Raw genomic sequence first — 18,235 nt, 5'->3', positions numbered from 1 at the left:
GCTACGCTGAATAACAATATCATCGGGAGCAAGAATACAATTCACGGGCTTGTAAGGAATATTATCCAATTGGATTACTTATCCAAAGTGGTACAAAACCTGTTTTCCTTTTTTTCCTTTGCCTTTCTTGTCCGAAGCGGCGGGATCTGATTCAGCCGGGGTTGGGTCATTCGATGAACCCCAGGCGGAGGGTCTTGCGCTCGCCGCACCCGAGCCAGGCCGGTCCTCCCACCTCACGGTCCCGCGAGTAAGCCCAGCCATAAGTGTATTCGGCTTAGGAGCGGCGGGGAGAGCGGGGAAGGCAGTAGTGTCTTTGGTAACCTTTGGCCTTGAGGCAGGCGCTGGGGCTCGGGATCCAGAGTGAGTTGGTGCAGCTGGCGCAGCCGGAGTAGTACCCCATACATTTCCTCCCTGTTTTGCTTTCCGGGTGGTGTTAGTACTAGCAAGTGGAGGAAATGGGTTAGAGGAGTAGTTGGATGGTAGAATCCCGGACAGTCTGTTATTGTGACCTGTGGCCGATCGCGATGATTGGGTCGTAGATGATTTCAGGCGCAGTACTCTTTTACCGGAACCAAATCCACTTCCTGTCCCCGTATATGGTGTCGTTCCGCTGGGCCCTGGGAGAGCGGGATAGTCTTCATTAATTGCACGCCAGTCGTTCCATGCCTTCAGGAGCGCGGTACGTTTGTTTTCATCTTCGTAGATATGGGCGAGTTCTTTTATTAATTTACCCAATTCAGTCGACGAGGTGTCAAAAAGGGAAAAAAATGCCTCGATGAGTTCGTTTGCCCCGATAGCGGTGCTTCGATATTGTGAAACCTTCCCTCGGAAGTCACTAATTTTCCTTTGGTCATTTCGGAGAAGGGAGCATGCGCGATCCATGACTGTAGAGTGTGCTAGCTGCCTAGCTTGTTCCTGCTGACTGGTCGGGGTGGTTGACTGTCCAAGATCAAGAGCTTCTATAGCGAGTAAGCCAGTGTTTGGTGCGGCCCTTGCTGCGGGTGTAGCTGCGGGTGTCGACCTCTGGGTGGCTGGGGCCGATGAAGTTGCTGCTGGCCGTGTTGAGGTAAGTTGTCCGCCAAACGTTCTGGTGGAGACCGACTGAGCACTCTGGATCGCCATCTGTCGTTGGTAGGCAAGTTCATCCCTCCTCAAGGGTTGAGCACTAGACTGTGGAATCGGTTCTGAATTTGGGTCACGACCTCTGCCAGCTCCTCGACCATCCCGACCCTCTCGGCCATCTCGACGCGAGCGAGTTTGTTGATAAGGGGACCTAAAGTCGAAAGTTGACATATCCACAAGTCTGGCATCCCTCCTTGCGTCCTTTGACAGGCCAGCAGGATGAGTTTCAAGCTGGTGGGCCTTGAGGTCCATTTGAGAATCGAAAACAACGAACTTCTTCTCCAGACATTCCTTGTCTAGACACAAAAAGTGATCTTTGCTAAAGTGGCTCTCGAGTGCATCATAGTTGATATAATATTGTGGTTTGTTACCACCAGATCTGCGATCGCAAATATGGCATCTTTCGTGCTTATCTCTGCAATGTGCGTAAAGCTCATCATCTCCGTAGAAACGTTGACGACAGAATCCACATTCCGGATGTCCCTTGAAGCCGCTTTGGTCAATGGCGCCAGGGTTATCATCGCCGTATCTCTCGTGTTTCCGTAAAAGCGCAACAGTGAATAATTCATGTTCGTGCGTAAAGACCTTTTTATTACGCGTACAGAGATCACTATCGGGGGCTGTCAGTGCATCCATTTTCATATATTGTTTACATGGATGGATGAAGCAACATACCACATAACCTTTGCGTGCTTGCTTTTGACATGGCGATGCAAATCTGGCCATCCGAGACATGCAACATCGCAATCGCCATCCGGGCAATTATATCGAAGCAACAACACGGTATCTTCAAATATGTCGAAGTTCTCATATTTTATCCCCAGGTTATCGTCGGAGCGATCGAAGTCAGAATTAGTAAACTCTTCATATCTCTTGGTGCGATCGTTGGTAAAGATAACAAAATCGGACTCGGTCTAATTAAGAGCCGTTGTTAATACTCCGTATCTATATCAAAACCGGATGGCCAGACTTACTCGACAATGGGCACAGGCCTTGGTTTTGTACAACGCCCTCAATCGGAGGGCACAGATATGACAAGTCCTGTGGTTGCAAGGCGCGATAGAAACGTGGTCGACCTTCGAAGCACAGATGAAGCAGATATCATTCTCATCGACTTCTTCTTCTTCTCCTTCGGCAACAGACGTTTCTGCTTTCAGCACCGGTCCCTCCTCGCCCTGGGGACGTTTGGCATCTCCGGTCAGGCGAACACCGGAGGTGCCAGCGCCCTCAGCGCCAGCTCCCGGTGGTTCTCCGCCCCCGTCATGTCTGCTATCTCCATCTAGTGGTCGATTACCTGACCGTCTCGCATTCCTCCCGCCGCGTCCCTCATTGTGTGTGCCACCCCCTCTACCTTGTCGACCTCTGCCACCACCTCCCTGGTTATGCCGACGCGACTGCTGGTTCGTGTCTGTTGAAGAAGGATCACCTCCGCCGGTACCACCACCTCCTCCTCGTCGGTTGCCTCTGCTGCCCCGTCCTCTACCTCTGGCGGAGTCTCTAGATTGAGGGGCGTTTTGCTGATTTGCTGGGGCTTGTTCTGCCATGGTTATGAAGGATATGGTATGAGGTCGGAAACAGGGGAGTTAATTCTATCAATAGGCACTTTAATTAAAATCAACGAGAGAAGCGCGATGTTTTCTTTTAAGTATTGTACAATTTATTTATTTCTTGTCCAGAAGACGTCGTTGTTTGCAGGGGACTTGCCGCTGACTCATCATCTCGTAACTGGTTAACTCCGACATAAAAAGAAAAAAGCGATGATTCACTGTGACTCTTTGCAGTTTTTAGAGTCAGGGGAAGGGAGAGATATAGGGCTAAAAAGGAATAGTGAGAGTATGAGTAAAAATAAGGTGATTCGTTGTCTTGTTGTTGCCTGCTACTGGTGACTGGCATCTAAGTACAGCACGAAACCGTAGAAAATAGAAAGACATTCTACCTTGCATCGAGCAAGGGTGAAATGCTGGCCGAAACCCGAATACATCAAGGGTGGTGGGTTCATGAGTTTCGTTAATGAGGAAAAAGCCAGGTAAACGGGCAACGTTGGCTGAATATACAAACAAGACGCTTCTTGCAATAAATGATAATATGTAAAAGTAAAATGTTCGCGGAGGAAGAAGCCTCTCTCCGTGAATTTTTGGGTCCGTCTAGTAAAATACCTTTTCTTCCCATATCGGCGGTTTCATCCCGACCTTGTCCCATACCACCTTGTTCTTCTCATCAAGATGGGCTTGGTCATCCGTCATCGGTATAATCGGGTTTGTAAGCTCAACCTCTTGCCGGCTCACGCCTCCAGCATCTCGCGGGATCCAAAGAAGAGGCGGCTGGCTGTAGACGCAAGTAGGGAAATACGCATTATCAGAAACGTGTTCGTCGTATGGAATCGATGGGTCTTGCCGTATTTTCTCGCGCAATGCTGCATAGTTGGCATATATGCTGGGGTGAAACAGCCACCAGCGAATCTTTTTGAGCTTGTCCCAGAAGGAATCCGGCGCGGTGGTAATCTCCGCTAGAGTCAATGTGCTCTGGCGACGAGGTAGAAATTCCTTGCCGCTCGTCATAGTTCTGGATAGGAATGCTGGTTTGTCCAGGTCAACAGGGGTTGTACACGTCCAATCGTCTTCGTTGTTCAATGTATGCGGTAAAGCTGAAAGCAATGGCGACAACGCTTCATTCAGAGAGATATGAGAGAGTGCTGTGAAAGCAGTAAAAAGTCCCATTAAAACCATGGGGCCCGCTGCTCCGCGGATTGCGAAGAGCCCGAACATGCATACTTCTGCTAGGTAAACACCGGTCAAAACTTGCTGAAGTGCTCGGGGATATACTAGGCCCTTCGTGTCGACAACAGGTTCATAGACGAACAAAAGATTGTATCGATACGCCTGGTATACCAAATATAGGCCAAGAGCCGAAAAGCCTAGGACAAGGGGAGCGATGCAGCTATACGTAATTGCTATTTTCGACGTTAACTTTTGTTAAATGTGTAATTGGAAGGATGCTTCACGTACCGATAACGGTCATATTCGTAAAAACGGGGAAGACAGTCCCCCACCATACACCCGTAAGCGCAGCCCATCGTGAGTATAGCTTTCGCGGAGTAGTATCAAAGAAGGCTCGGAGGAACTTAAAAACAAGAAAGGCAATCACCTGCACCACAGCTCCAGAACTCAGCATGAGGCCTTGGAAAAGGAAATATGAGATGTAGAAATTTGTCGCCTTGGGAAGGTTTTTTGCTAAAAGGTCTTTGGTCGAGAGCGGGTCTTTGATAATTTGGCTTGTTGCTGCTGAAGCTGCCGATGTTAAGGTAGTTACAAGGAACACCTGCACTACCTGAAAGCAAAAGTGCGCGTTCTGCGTAAACAATTCTGCTTTTGCTGCTGATGGGACACCCGACTGTCTCCCACACCCTGTCATGCCACTCATGTTAGGATGGAGGTTTTTGTAAAGGGCTAGAAAGATGGACTTACATCTCATAATCCAGGGAACGGCAGACATCAATATCGCTAAACCGGCTGCTGGGAGCAATCCACTTATTACTCCCTTAAGGAAAGGAGGTAGTTCATTCACGAAGCTTAAAAATTTAAGGAGGTTGGTGAGGTAGGCGATATTGGAGATTGATCCGATAAAAGCTGATGGCACAGACCAAAAAATGATTAAGACGGCGATGAAGCCCTGAACGGCAAATTTTCTGACGATTCTTTGGTACCAGGAATACCGCAACGCAGGCCACAGCACCTGGTGAGGTGGTATTCCAATAAATCGCGGTGTCATCTGAGATGGATGATGGTGTGAGAGGGTTTGATATGCAATCTGGGCCTCACGTTGGGTGGTGAATTCAACAAATACACCGCCAACAGCTCTCGGTTCGCAGGCTCGGTGTTTTTCCTGTAGAGTCTCGACCTTTGGGATTAGCGTGGCGAGGCGACTGCGAAGGCAGTCAATGGTATCAATTTTCTTCCCAAAAAGATAATGGGATAGGCGGAAAGGGCGCTTGGCGTTTAATAGCCAAGTAGCCTGCTTGAGGTCGGTATCATTACTTTGAGTGACAGCGGCCGCCTCTAGTGAAATTTCGGGTTCCCGGCCTTGTGCTTTCAATGCCTTCAAGCGGGCTGCATGTGCGTTTTTGACAAACGTTGTTTCAGCCCCTTCCAGACGATACGCAAGATTGTCACGTTCCTTGACGAGTCTATCCAACTTTGAGGCATCCTCGCTCACCCAAACCCGTTTAACCGACTCGCCGAAAATTTTCGAGAGCTTTGTCTTATTTTGATAAGACGTCGGGACAGACATGAAGAGAACGGTTCGGGATGAGATCCGATCGGCATACAGCGGGGAAAGTAGATATGCCTGGCGAAGAGCCGCATAGAAGATACTTTCTCGACATACCATGAGGAATATGAATGCTAGTATGCGTTAGCAATAATATTCGCAACAGTGATATCATCGAGGCATGGTTAACTTGCCGAAGAATATCCAAGATACAAAGGTATGTGCGTAGTACCGATTCGGGTTGACCACATTGCTGAAAGTCAGGAGGTCTAGTTGAGAATTGCCCGCGCCTCCCGTAATATGGATTGGCATCAAGATAGGCCAGGTAATACAGCATCCGACAACACTTAGCAGGGACATCTTCTTGAGGAACCGAAGGAAGAAATATCCATCCAAGGACGAGTGACGGAGCACATGGCTGTCCGGGAGACGGACGAACTCCCCTATCCAGTTGATAAACCCTTGGGGAAGTTCTGGGCTTCGCTCACTGCGCAATTTTTGCGTTAAATGTGCACGCCTAGGAATATATTAGGGAAGGAGAACATACTGGTCATGCAGATGGCCCAGAAATGATCTCGGAGCGTAAAACCGGCGCTGTGTGCGACGACAAACAAGAAAGATCAGGAAACAAACGATGGCCAAGATAAACGCGGGAAGGAAAGTAGAAAGCAATGCCATTCCAGATGTTGATGCTGACACTCCCAGGGCGCTAAGTGCGTCTGAAGTTGAGGATTTGTTATCCCCCCGCGCCGACCCAATATTCGGATCGTTTGAGGAGTCCTTGATAATCGATTAGCTTGAGCTTTGGCGGCGAGGTCAGGAATACATACCAGCACACCCCGAGCTATTAGCTGGGTCATTGCGACCAGGTCTTCTGGCATCATCTCCATTTTCAATTGCGGATGTGAAGCTGCAAAATGTTCAAAATACTGCGCATTCTCTGGTCCACGCCCCCAGGCTCATATCTGTCTGATTAGACTTCTTACTGTCATCAAGTAAAGAAAAGTATCCGTGGGATGTTCGATACGGGTAAAGAGGGACGGCTATCGCCCTGTGTCGTGACTTTTGGAGGATACTTAGGGGTCATTCAACGATGTTTGAGATAAGGAAGTTTGACCCCGGGCTATGAGGTGTCATAAATAATTAGCTCGCTTTGACTGTCAAGCTATTTTATCGATAGAAGAGCACGACGAGGGAAAATTGCCAGGGTGAAGGGGCTCCTTATTGGGTGATAGGCAATGCTCAAGCCTCAGTCGATGAGCGGGAACGAATGAAAACGCATTCGACTTCTCCATGGCGTTGCGTCGGGAAAAAGAAACGAGAAAGCCAAATAATAAGCACTGTGGGACAGAAGTTCCGATGTCCACACGATTGGTCTCCCTTACACCAGCAGCGTTCGGCGGACATGCTTCGACCAGCGGCCTCCGGTGGCAAACAGCAGCTAGTTTAAGGGGAGAACTGGTGGAGCGGAAGTCCGTTCGATGAAAACCAGGGAAGCAGAAGCCTCGACCAAAATGGTAGTGGATGCATCGATGTGAGCCTTAAGTTGACCGTGGGGGTTGAAACCTGATATCCGAGCGAATCGCGAGCACCGGCCGTTCTGCAGCCCGTCTTGTGTGTAGGGATCTCAAATCATATAATATAGTTATGTTTTTTTCGCCCAGGGTCTTTGGCCTGGTTGATATTATATTACGGCGTCTATACGGAGTACATGCCCGGATAGACTCTCTCGGTTCTCACACCCACCTCTCATAGCGGATGTGACGACGCGACGACGAGGTATATCGACCTTGCTACCTCTCACATTCATTGCCGGCGAACTCTCGGATGGATAGACAGCAGAGCCCGGTCTCTGGTTCATGCGGGAGGAAGCGAATGGTTGAACCACAAAACAACGCTGGAGAAACCGCGTACGCAGCTCGTTGCACAGCAGTAGTCCTGAATATCTGGATCTTCAGCTCATGCAAGCATCCATATCGACATGATTAATCGACAAAATGCGCTGGTAGATGTTGAAAGATCATCTTCGTAGATGTAAGAAAGGTCGTCTCTGGAAACGCTGGCCGGATCGCAATGACGTAAGATAAAGAGCTCCCTTTATAGACGCTGAAGCCGTCGATGCGATGATGCTAGGCTCGCTGCCGTCGCTTGAAGCCCATATCAACTTTCTCTCTCCAGCTGCATCGAGAATGAAGCGATGTTTTTTTTTCGCGTACCCCGCTGCGGCAAGAGGTGGAAAAAAAGCTAGCGAAACGCCGTGTTTTCATCGTTTCTCGTCGCAGAGCTTGGCCAGCATTTTATCAACCTCGCTATCGCAGCCCTGGCAGAGCGACATCTCATCTCGTATTCGATGGCTTGGGCGGCTGAACGATGTCTGGAGATAGCTGACCCTGGTTCCTTTTGTCCGCCCAAAAGATGGAGCAGCAGCGACCACAACAGCAAAAGCAACAGAATCAAGAGCAGAAGGGAGCCAAATTCCATTGCCAGTTCGCAGGCTGCAACCGCTCGTATCTGAGAAGCGAGCATCTGAATCGCCATGCATTGATTCGTGTGTGAGCCCATTTCGTGGAAGTTGTTCGTTCGTTCGCGACCTCAGATGTCTAACGGATGAAAACAGATAAAAAGGGAGCTTTTCTCTGCTATTTATGCCAGAGGAGGTTCACTCGAAAGTAAGGCAATGTCTGACCTGCAACAGAATGAAACGAGATCCGGACCTGAACCTGAATCTGAACCTGAATCTGAATCTTGAAGCTGAAGCTGAAGCTGATATGTCGACAATTGTCAATTGTGCAGTGATCTCCTAAATGCCCATCTGCGGCGCCACGAGAAGCGCAAATCTACGGCAGAGGGCGTAGAGCAACCGCCTGGTGCTTCGGATGCTACTCCTTCTGTTCAGACGCCTGTTCTCACGTCTCCGTCTCCGTCTCCGTCAGCAAGCCTTGCAATCGCGAGTAGCTCTCCGTCAGAGTCGAAGTCTTCGTCTGCAACAGCGGAATGGCATCTCGACCAGAACCGCTTCGATGGGCCTGTAGGCCAGCCTCCTACGACCTACAACGATCTTGCCCGTCCAGCCGTAACCCATTTTCCAGCAATGGCGCCTCTCACGCTTCCTACGCCTCGAACGGATCCTATTAGCCATATATTCAATCATACGTCGACAAACGCACAGCCAACGTCAACCGTTCATACTCCCCATGGCTCAATGCCTCCGGTCAACCATTTACCCCAGCTTATAAGCCAGCAGCAGTCCCAGCCTTTCCTCGCGATCCCGGCACCGTTCGACGACTATCCATGGCTCTTCCACAGCACTAGTCTCTTCGATCTGCCTTCAGACGATTATCTCAACCTCCATTTTGGCGACACGACAGATCATACGTCACCACCAGTATGTTGTCCTACGAATAGTCATACTGGTATGAAGAGACTTCGTTACTAAACATTCATTCAATGGGCCAGGACATATACCTTCCGTCCGTCGATTCGCAATCTCCCCGATATGAGGCTCCCCAGATTACCTCCTTCGACCATGAGAGGCTCCTAAACCATTGCTCTGTATGTAGAGAAGAAGAATGCTAGGGTTACTCGATCAATCTCAGCTGCTGGCGGACCACTTCTAATATCACATTAGGACCTTGTGAACTCGCCGTTAAAGGACCCTATAAAGACGAACCATATTCTCCGTTTAGCGCTAGATTACTGCGACATATACATGCCCTTCTTCCACCGACCGACACTCAATGTCTCGCGGCTACCTTCTGTGTTACTCCTCGCTTTATGCAGTCTAGGTGCCTTTCTAAGCAAAACCCATGAATTTTACGAGTTGGGGAAATTGCTCCATAAACAGATATGGGCTTTGACGGTCGAGGTAGGGTATTCTCGCTAGAAGTGTTATTATATTCAATCTAAGCTCATAAACCGGCTACGAATAGAAACCTCTCATGAGTGCAAGGGTCGAAATGCCTTTCCTTCAAACACTGTTGGTTTTCACCCTTTCATCCCTTTGGAACGATATCTAGCCTAGAATGTTAACCTGTCATTTAGGGTTGTCCTTGAGCATATATGTACATACGCCATGGCCCGCCACGAACACGAGATGTCAGAGATCGTGCACGGGATTATTGTCACGGTAGGCTCAATCTAGCAACTGGTCCCGCGCTATCACCATATGCTTGAAACTAACCTAATTATAAGCTTGCACGGCGTAACAACCTCATGACGGAGAGCCCTAGTCGAGAAGGCGGCGCGAGGCAGGCCCTAGATGTAAAGTGGAGGGAATGGGCACAGCGGGAATCAGTTATCAGGTATGAATGCGACATAACTTGATGCAAACCCGCATACTTACACTGCGTAGGATAGCGCACACTATATTCGTCAATGACGTGCAGTACATGGTTTATTTTTCGCATCATGCCTTACTCTCAGTGGGCATGATGAAGATACCCCTTCCAAGTCGGCAGCCACTCTGGGATGCACCCACCGCTACGAAATGGGAAGAGGAAATGCGTCAGCTAAAGAAAACAAACCGATCACGGTACTTTAGCTTGGACTCTGTTGTCCAGTCGATCTTGTCAATCAAAGACGCAGAGCATATGCGCGAAATCGTGCATTGGCACAGCTCCCCTAGCCCCCTGTCTTTACAACTTCTCATCCACGGGATCGCTTCAGCGATAGGCGATGCGAAGTACCGATCCGTATCGTCCTCCAGCAGCCTGGTAATTCGAGAACTACAAAGACTGGAGTTCGATAGTGCCCTGGCCTATTGGCGAGACCAATTCGACCAGCTCCCTGGTCCGGATCAGCGGCGTCAGTTATCGTGGTGTGCCCTGGTCATGTACGACTTCGCCGCCGTGTTACTACGTAACAATTTGTCCGACATTCAGATGGCAGCGGGAAGTGCATTTTCCTCAGGGCGGACAGTTACGCCGCAGGTAGCACAAGCGGCATACACGCGTCTAGTCTCCACGAATCCTGTCTGTCACGATTCCTATCTACACGCCCTTGAAGTGGTCGGCTTATGCCTTGAAGATACAAGTGGCAACGGCGGACTCGGGACGCCCTTATCACAACCCCGGCCGCTATGGCAGACATACTGTGCCTTCCTCGGGCTGCTCGTCCTATGGGCGCGTGCCCTAGGGTTAGAAAATAAAGAACAATCCCGTGTTGCCTCTAAGGTTGGACTTCGGCAGTTTTCTCCCCGGCTGGTCCCGCCAACTGCTGCAACCATTCTGGCCAATATGCACCACCGGGAACAGGCACAGTTTTCTGCTGCCTCGGTCGAAGTGCAAGTGTTGAAGAGTGAGCTAAGGGAGTTGATAAGTACTGTTAGTGATCGACTATCGGCCAGCTCATGGGAGATATGTAAGTTCATTTCACCAGTACTCAGCTCGTCATTATATATGTGGCTAACTTAGTATTGATATAGCACATGAGGCAGCGAGAATCTTGACCTCTTTAGTTGAGAGAGAAGGACTAAACTATAGAAGAGGAAGCGTTCTTCTACAGAATCCCAGGGAATGACACCTTGATAAAGGTGTATATGAGACCTAGGAGACTAACATCAGCCCTCGAGTATTCCGCATTATATTACGGCTCATGTCATTGCCAGAGAAATGTACTATTAGATACGCTATATATATGATACCCAAGAAGGGGACTCCTTTCTTGTCTATGTCAAGATGATGACAGTATAACATTTTATATTGTGTTATTGCTATTTATACCTATTTATTTATATCCATTTATGTCAGCATGATTATGTCTATACTCTGGAGTCACCTTGGAGTTGTGTTGCTAGCTTAAATATCTACTTATGAGCCAATATTTATTGCAAGGACTTTAGTCTTTTACCTATTTCCTAACCTTTACACCCTCATTTGCACACAAATGAACAAACTACCCACATCCAAAAAATACATTCCTCTCTATCACGCATCAAGCTGCCAGCCTTGTGACGACAGTGCTTTGAGCCTATTAGACAGGTGAGATATCTCCCCCTTCTATTTATACTAGTTTAACGCGGTACTAACTCCATAAGCTCTTGAGAAGAATATATTTAGGTCTCACAACAAGTTATTAAATAAATAATACCATACTTCAATGCACTCAGAATGTGTAGAAACACCAGTCTGATATATGTCTGTGGACATCATGGGGTTTCCAATCTTCTTCCATGCCATAAACCGAAATGCAACGAAGTCACAAAAATCATTCTTCCCTGCCACTTAAAGTGTGCATCATGCTGCGAGATACGGGGCCTAAAGGAGAAACAGGAGACAATGAATGTGCATAGGAATGGGGATAAATAGGGCAGGGAGCTGGAAATGGACTATTACTGTCAACATGTTGCTTTGTTGTTTGAAGTCATGTCCTAAATAAAGATACTGCCCCCAACTGCCAACAAGGGCAACCATCTATTGTCACAAAAAAAATACAAGATGTCTTCTTTAATTTTGGCCACACTCCATCTTAAGACTGCGTGTCAGCTATTCTTTGCATAAAGCTAGCGAGTTAAGCATAAAGACCCTCGAGTTAAAAAAGAAGGTTGCTGGTTGACAGGAGCTTAATCTCACTACTTGCGCCTCTTAGTATGCATCCGGGCATATAAACTGCTTTCTTTTTCAAGCTGTCTCGTTGGATTACCACTTTCAAGGGGTGAACACTCTCAATAAATGGCTGCTTATTTATGTAAATACCCTTGACTGGCCGTCGAACCCCTGCTCTGAATACGAGTGCGGGGGCGGGGAAGTCGCATCTTTCGGCTGTTTGAGTCGTGAAATACTTCCACTGCTTCTCGACCTGCTACGAGGATTGTACCATAATACCGTCAATTAGCCCATACTCTGCGACGAAAGACTCGAATAATCATCAGTTCGTATCCAAATAGCATCCTGCAACATGAGCTCGCAAGACCTCCACCCCGGATACTCCCACCAGGACGCCTTTGACGAAGGCTTCCTCGCAGTGGGATCTATCCATAAGATCCATTACGAGCAATATGGCAAGAAAGATGGCAAACCAGGTGAGTGAGCGAGCCAATCTTATGCCTACGGTTTTATGTTCCTCGCTCATGTTATACCATCAGTTATCTTCCTCCACGGCGGGCCTGGCGGAAACTGTACTAAGGGAAATACGACCTTCTTCAACCCGGATGTTTACCGCGTCGTCCTTTTCGACCAGCGCGGTGCCGGAAAGTCTCTTCCCAACTCGGAGATGCGCGAAAACACGACCCATCATCTCGTCGAAGATATCGAAGCTATCCGTAAACACCTAGGAATCGAAAAATGGCACATGGTATTTGGCGGATCCTGGGGATCAACACTATCATTGGTATACGCGCAAGCCCATCCGGAAGCTGTCGGTTCCCTTGTCCTTCGTGGTATCTTTACCTTCCGAAAGGAAGAGCTTGAATGGTCTCGACACATTGTGGCTGGCCGCTTGTACCCCGATGCGTACGAAGAATTTATCAACTTCTTACCAGAGAAGGACAGAGAAGATCTCGTAGCAGCATACTACAAGCTTATACAGTCTGACGACAGACAGACGCGGTTTACCGCCTCAAGAGCATGGAACAAATGGGAATTGTCCATCAGCGAACTTCGACAAAACCCACAGAGCTTGGGAAAGCTGGATGATGAAGATTGGACACTGGCGCATGCCACGATGGAACTTCACTACGCTGTACACGACGCTTGGATTGAACCTGGATCAATGTTGAAAAAAGAGAAGATCGACCTGATCCGACATATCCCCAGTAAGTCCCATTTCGGTGTCTCGGAGCAGTTATTTCTTCTCGGAAACTGACCCTCTTCCAGCGACTATCGTTCAAGGGCGCTACGACATTGTATGCCCACCTCAGACTGCCTACGAACTTCACAAGGCATTCCCTGAATCTCGGCTGTTCTGGATTGCAGATGCCGGACACAGTGCTATGGTAAGTAACCGAAATTGACTGAGAGGGCTATAGAATGCTAACATATAGATCTCAGGAACCCGGAACCCGCAGCAAACTGACTGAGGCATGTGATGATTATACTACTCTCTGATCTTGATTAGAAGAGCCATGCTATTGCTCGGAATGTACTTACAAGACGTATAACTGTTAACATAGCGCAAATATGATAAACCTGTATTCTGCATGTCAATTCGAGGTCATACACATTATTTGGTGGTTAAATATTATAGGGATGACATAATCCCTGCTACTATTTAACTACGACAACAACATCATCCTCTACTTATTCTTGCCATTATCTTCCAGAAGCCCCAAAAATGACACCGGATAACATTATGCTGCGCACATGCATGATTCAGTGATGCTGTACTAGGCAACTATGGCGCAATTAGCTCTGTTGTAGTTATAAGATCGTTGTTAAGACCTGCATGACGGGCCCAAATCCAATACAACGGTCGCTCCATCAGATCGCCGGCACTCGCTACTGCTCGTACGGGATCCAGGGATAAAGTCCGGCGAGCAATAACTACCTAGGTAGTTATGTCCGACGTCTGGTGCGTGACTGAACATCGCCTTTACACCAAGCTTGACGGGAAGTTTCCTTAGACGACGCTACGTTACAAACCCGTATCATCGTGAGAGAAGCCTCCGTTTATGCGGACCACCACAAACTAACTCTGACTCTAGACTATTTTGTGGAAAAACAAAGTCACATCAAGCTCGCGGTTGTGGGCCGAGGATGATCGAAGCTTTTCGGCTACCGCAAAGCATCGTTTTAGCGCCCTTGGTGACGCCTTGGTGAGACCGCGCCATTCCAACCTGACGCTCTTAACGGGGTTTGCTTTCAAAGTTGTGGAAGAGAGTGTAGGAGTCTCCGAATACTCCGTAACGCCATACTCCATACTCCGTTTGGATCCTCTATCAACCCTGTTTGGCAGGAGTTTCCGTCGGATGCTACTACGGGGCCCATGGTGGCCTATCAGCAATGTCATCGTCCATGGATGCCATCAGACGACCATATTTTATACACGGAACTAGTCTCGTATTTTGCTTCGGGGGAGATCATGGCCACGCACGTCACCTTTCCCAATCTCCTCTTCGGTTAAAGGGATTCGTCCGAATTACACTCAGATCGACAGGACTACCTCCACTTCGTACGGACCTCTCAGCTGTGGATATGGCTGTTGGGGTGGGCTCAGAAGGTACTCCATACGCTGTACAGACAGACTGGCAGGCCTCCCCTCAGGGTACAAGAACGGCCCGTCCCCTCTAGACAAAGTCTTGTTTTCTCTTGGAATCCAGAAGTTCATTGTGTAGTTTACACAATTACTTATTCATTTCTTTTCTCCTCCTCGGCCTATCTGCATCGATAATCATGAAGAGTCTTCTCTCCATGCTCGTTGTTGGAGCTGCCAACGTTCTGGCGGCTCCCCATGACCCTGGCTTTTTCAGCGAGGATATGCTTGATAGCAATGGCAAAGAGCTTTGGGGGAATATCAAGTCTGCCATGCCAGAGGCCAAGATGACTCAATTCTCTAACCCACCAAAGCCAGCCAGTCGCCGACCGGACCACCACTGGGATCATATTGTTTCTGGAAAGAGTACCGGGGGATCCTGGGTTCAGAACAAGGGCGAGGATCCTTCGGATATCAGCGAATACGGCATGAGAATCAAGACTGTCGACCCAAGCAAGTTGGGTGTCGACAAGGTAAAACAGTACAGCGGATATCTTGACAACAGTGCCGAAGATAAGCATCTGTTCTTCTGTATGTGTCGATGAATATCCATCATTACTCCTATATCTCTATAAATCCTTGTGCTAAGACATATATTTTCCAGGGTTCTTCGAGTCGCGGAATGACCCAAAGAACGACCCGGTTGTCCTATGGCTCAGCGGTGGCCCAGGATGTTCTTCCATGACCGGACTCTTCATGGAAATGGGTCCTGCCAGAATAGACGAAAACATCAAGATCGTCCACAACCCCCATTCGTGGATCAACAATGCTTCCATGGTCTTCTTGGATCAGCCTGTTAACGTTGGATTCTCCTACGGTGCCAGTGGCGTGTACAACACGGCCGCCGCCTCAAAGGACGTCTATGCATTCCTGACCATGTTCTTCAAGCAATTCCCTCAATATGCTAAGCAGGATTTCCACATTGCTGGAGAATCCTATGCTGGGCACTACATTCCAGTCTACGCGGCAGATATTCTTGCTCAAGAATCCAACATCAACCTGAAGTCGATCCTTATCGGAAACGGTCTCACCGATCCATTTACCCAAGACGCCTACTATGAACCCATGGGCTGCGGCAAGGGCGGCTATGAAGCTGTTTTGGACGAGTCTTCCTGTAGCGCTATGAAAGTCGCTATTCCAGATTGTCAGAAACGTGTGAAGGCTTGTTACGACAACCCCAAGGACATTAAGGCATGTGTGGACGGCGCTCAAGCCTGCGACGAAGCTTTCCTCTCTCCCTACCAGCAAACGGGCCGCAATGTCTACGATGTCCGCTCCCCCTGTGAAGATCCTGCGAACCTCTGTTACCCTATCATCGGATGGATTACCAAATATCTAAACAAGCCCGAGGTCATCAGCGCTGTTGGTACCGAAACCCACACCTTTGCTTCCTGCAACAACGACGTCAACCGTGGCTTCTTCAACCAGGGAGACTGGAACCAACCCTACCACCGCAAGGTGCCAGAAGTCCTAGCCAAGATTCCTGCTGTCATCTACGCTGGCGACGCTGACTTTATCTGCAACTGGCTCGGTAACCATGCTTGGTCCGACGCTCTCGAGTGGCCCGGTCAAGCTCAGTTCCAACCCAAGAATCTCACTGAGGTTAAGAGTAGTGTAAACGGAAAAGCTATCGGTCAAGTCAAGAACCATGGAGGTTTCGCTTTCTTCCGTCTATACGGTGCTGGCCACTTGGTCCCATACGATCAGCCTGAAAGCTCCTTGGACTTCTTCAACCGCTGGATCGGTGGAGAGTGGACCAAATAGAGCTATGCACGCAATATTGGGTCTGCTATTTTAAATTTTCAAACTTGGCACCTTATGCTTCATGGATGCATAATACGGCCTTGATCTCTTCCTGTATATAGTATAACATTAAATAAGATATAGTTTGCATATATACTTATGTTTACCGTGTGATATTTTAGGGATCGAGTATTTAAATAACTTAGATTGACAAGTTAGAAATGTAGTCTTCAGAGTATCAAAATCAAATAGTCGAGAAGCCCCCTGTCTGGTTTAGCTATAATTTTGATGCCATGTATAGCCCCCTTTATCTGCCCCTTCTTTCACCAGCTCCTTCACATACTCTATAGCATCTCGCGGTTCCCTCCCCAGCAACTCTCCCATCAGGGGGTCTACCATTGCGGCATCTCCTTTTTCCATTGACTCTACTAAACTCTGCCAGCTCGCAAAGAAGGCTTCTGACTTTCCTCCTCGGCCCTCCAGTGCATCTTCCACGGACATAATACGAGGGAACTCCTCCTTTGGTACCCTCTTGATCTCAAGTTTCTTGCCTGTGGCGTCAGATACAGCATTCACCACGTCCGTTAGCGTGTAAGTACGGGAACCCGTAAGCAGGGCAATGTGGTTTTTTAGCCTCAAGCTTGCTGGGTCACGGAGCATGAGTTTCGCGGTAGCTTCGCCCAATTCGTCGCGGGATGCGAATGCGACAGGGCCATCACCGGAAAGGTAAATGGTTGTTGTGTTTGGGTACCAGAAAAGAAAGACGGGGAAGGCATCGGTGTATACACCCTCACGAACGGAGGTGTAAGATAACCCAGAACTACAGGATAGTTAAAAAATGGTTTCATTAATAGGAAATGAAGAATGTCACATACTTCTCCAAGAGCTTCTCGGTCACAAGATGAGCTTGCTGAACGGAAGCTGTTGACTCTGACCCGTATCCCCCGAAGGCAAGGCTGGAGTAATACACCTATACACCATTTAGTTAATCGATAGGCATAGAATTTCCTTTCTAAAACTGAGCACCTACATGGCCGACTCCTGCCTCTACAGCAGCGATTACCACTTGCTCATGCTGTTTGTTCCGTTTCTCGGTGTCCACCAGGGGGCTAGAGACGAAGAACAAACGCTCAACCCTTTGCAACGCTTCTACAAGCGAGCTCGGATCGTTGTAGTCTAGCTTCCGGAATTGGATTCCAGGATAGCTTTGCTGCAGCTGAAAGCCAACTTCAGGTCTTGAGGAGGCCGCAGCGATTTGTGAATGATCCGAGACGTTGTTGTATAATGTTGCAAGGACAGATCCGCCCAGGCCGCTGGATGCACCTGTCACAAGATATTTGATCGGGTTTCCCATGCTTCACGATACCGATGAGGTTAGAATGGTGATGTTAACTGTAGTGATGGTTAAAAATGTGATCAATGCTGGATGATAGCTTCCTCTCGATGGACATGGCATCATTTATATCCATTGCCACCATATTGACCAGAGCAGGTTATAGGCCACCATGGGATCGTGATTATGCAAACTATGCAGAATGTCGCCGTAGCAGGCTTAACAGTTCATCCATGACTGGAGACATGTATATCAAGTTCGGAGACATTAAGCAATATTCGAGGATCTGGACGAGCCGCGGGGCGCTAACTAGTTAACTATCCTGGATAGGTGGATGCCAAAAGTTGCCGAGTCGGAGGAACTAAAGATGGAGTATACGATCAACCACGGCCCCTTGTCCCTAAAGTCGAGGATGATGCATCCTCTGCATTTCCATCGTATTCCATGACGGCTAACTGTGCCGTTGACCTTACGCGCAACCATGGTCGCCTAAACCTGTGCCGCGGGGTCTATATAAGCCGAGGCTGCGAAATATATATCCATACAATATCTCTTTGATATCTAGCAATCCCTACGAACTATAGA

The 18,235-nt window shown here is 48.5% G+C and overlaps 5 protein-coding genes across 5 annotated transcripts; 3 read left to right on the top strand and 2 right to left on the bottom strand.

The window, feature by feature from the left end:
• Positions 1–78: 78 nt before the first annotated feature.
• Positions 79–6,278, bottom strand: GIQ15_03078 (uncharacterized protein; the record flags this gene model as incomplete). The annotated part of the gene is made up of 10 exons (XM_033550495.1): positions 79–1,732; positions 1,798–2,036; positions 2,097–2,371; positions 2,422–2,659; positions 3,279–4,072; positions 4,128–4,409; positions 4,587–5,522; positions 5,721–5,875; positions 5,936–6,168; positions 6,219–6,278. The coding sequence occupies 10 exons, from the start codon at positions 6,276–6,278 to the stop codon at positions 79–81; spliced, it is 4,866 nt and encodes a 1,621-aa protein (XP_033407656.1).
• Positions 6,279–7,803: 1,525 nt separating this feature from the next.
• On the top strand, positions 7,804–10,799 carry GIQ15_03077 (uncharacterized protein; the record flags this gene model as incomplete). Its single annotated transcript, XM_033550494.1, has 7 exons — positions 7,804–7,940; positions 8,182–8,773; positions 8,845–8,940; positions 9,017–9,258; positions 9,430–9,514; positions 9,580–9,689; positions 9,839–10,799. The coding sequence occupies 7 exons, from the start codon at positions 7,804–7,806 to the stop codon at positions 10,797–10,799; spliced, it is 2,223 nt and encodes a 740-aa protein (XP_033407655.1).
• A 1,483-nt stretch (positions 10,800–12,282) lies between these two features.
• Positions 12,283–13,430, top strand: GIQ15_03076 (proline iminopeptidase; the record flags this gene model as incomplete). The annotated part of the gene is made up of 4 exons (XM_033550493.1): positions 12,283–12,406; positions 12,470–13,138; positions 13,200–13,318; positions 13,374–13,430. The coding sequence occupies 4 exons, from the start codon at positions 12,283–12,285 to the stop codon at positions 13,428–13,430; spliced, it is 969 nt and encodes a 322-aa protein (XP_033407654.1).
• A 1,284-nt stretch (positions 13,431–14,714) lies between these two features.
• Positions 14,715–16,338, top strand: GIQ15_03075 (carboxypeptidase Y; the record flags this gene model as incomplete). The annotated part of the gene is made up of 2 exons (XM_033550492.1): positions 14,715–15,105; positions 15,179–16,338. 2 exons carry the CDS (start codon positions 14,715–14,717, stop codon positions 16,336–16,338), a joined length of 1,551 nt encoding a protein of 516 aa, XP_033407653.1.
• Positions 16,339–16,590: 252 nt separating this feature from the next.
• On the bottom strand, positions 16,591–17,671 carry GIQ15_03074 (uncharacterized protein; the record flags this gene model as incomplete). Its single annotated transcript, XM_033550491.1, has 3 exons — positions 16,591–17,137; positions 17,193–17,287; positions 17,348–17,671. The coding sequence occupies 3 exons, from the start codon at positions 17,669–17,671 to the stop codon at positions 16,591–16,593; spliced, it is 966 nt and encodes a 321-aa protein (XP_033407652.1).
• Positions 17,672–18,235: the final 564 nt, after the last annotated feature.

Source organism: Arthroderma uncinatum (genome assembly GCF_011692745.1).
Source record: "Arthroderma uncinatum strain CBS 119779 chromosome Unknown scaffold2, whole genome shotgun sequence".
Taxonomy (NCBI): domain Eukaryota; kingdom Fungi; phylum Ascomycota; class Eurotiomycetes; order Onygenales; family Arthrodermataceae; genus Arthroderma; species Arthroderma uncinatum.
The sequence above is the reverse complement of the archived record's forward strand: the minus strand, read 5'-3'. Positions and strand labels throughout refer to the sequence as shown.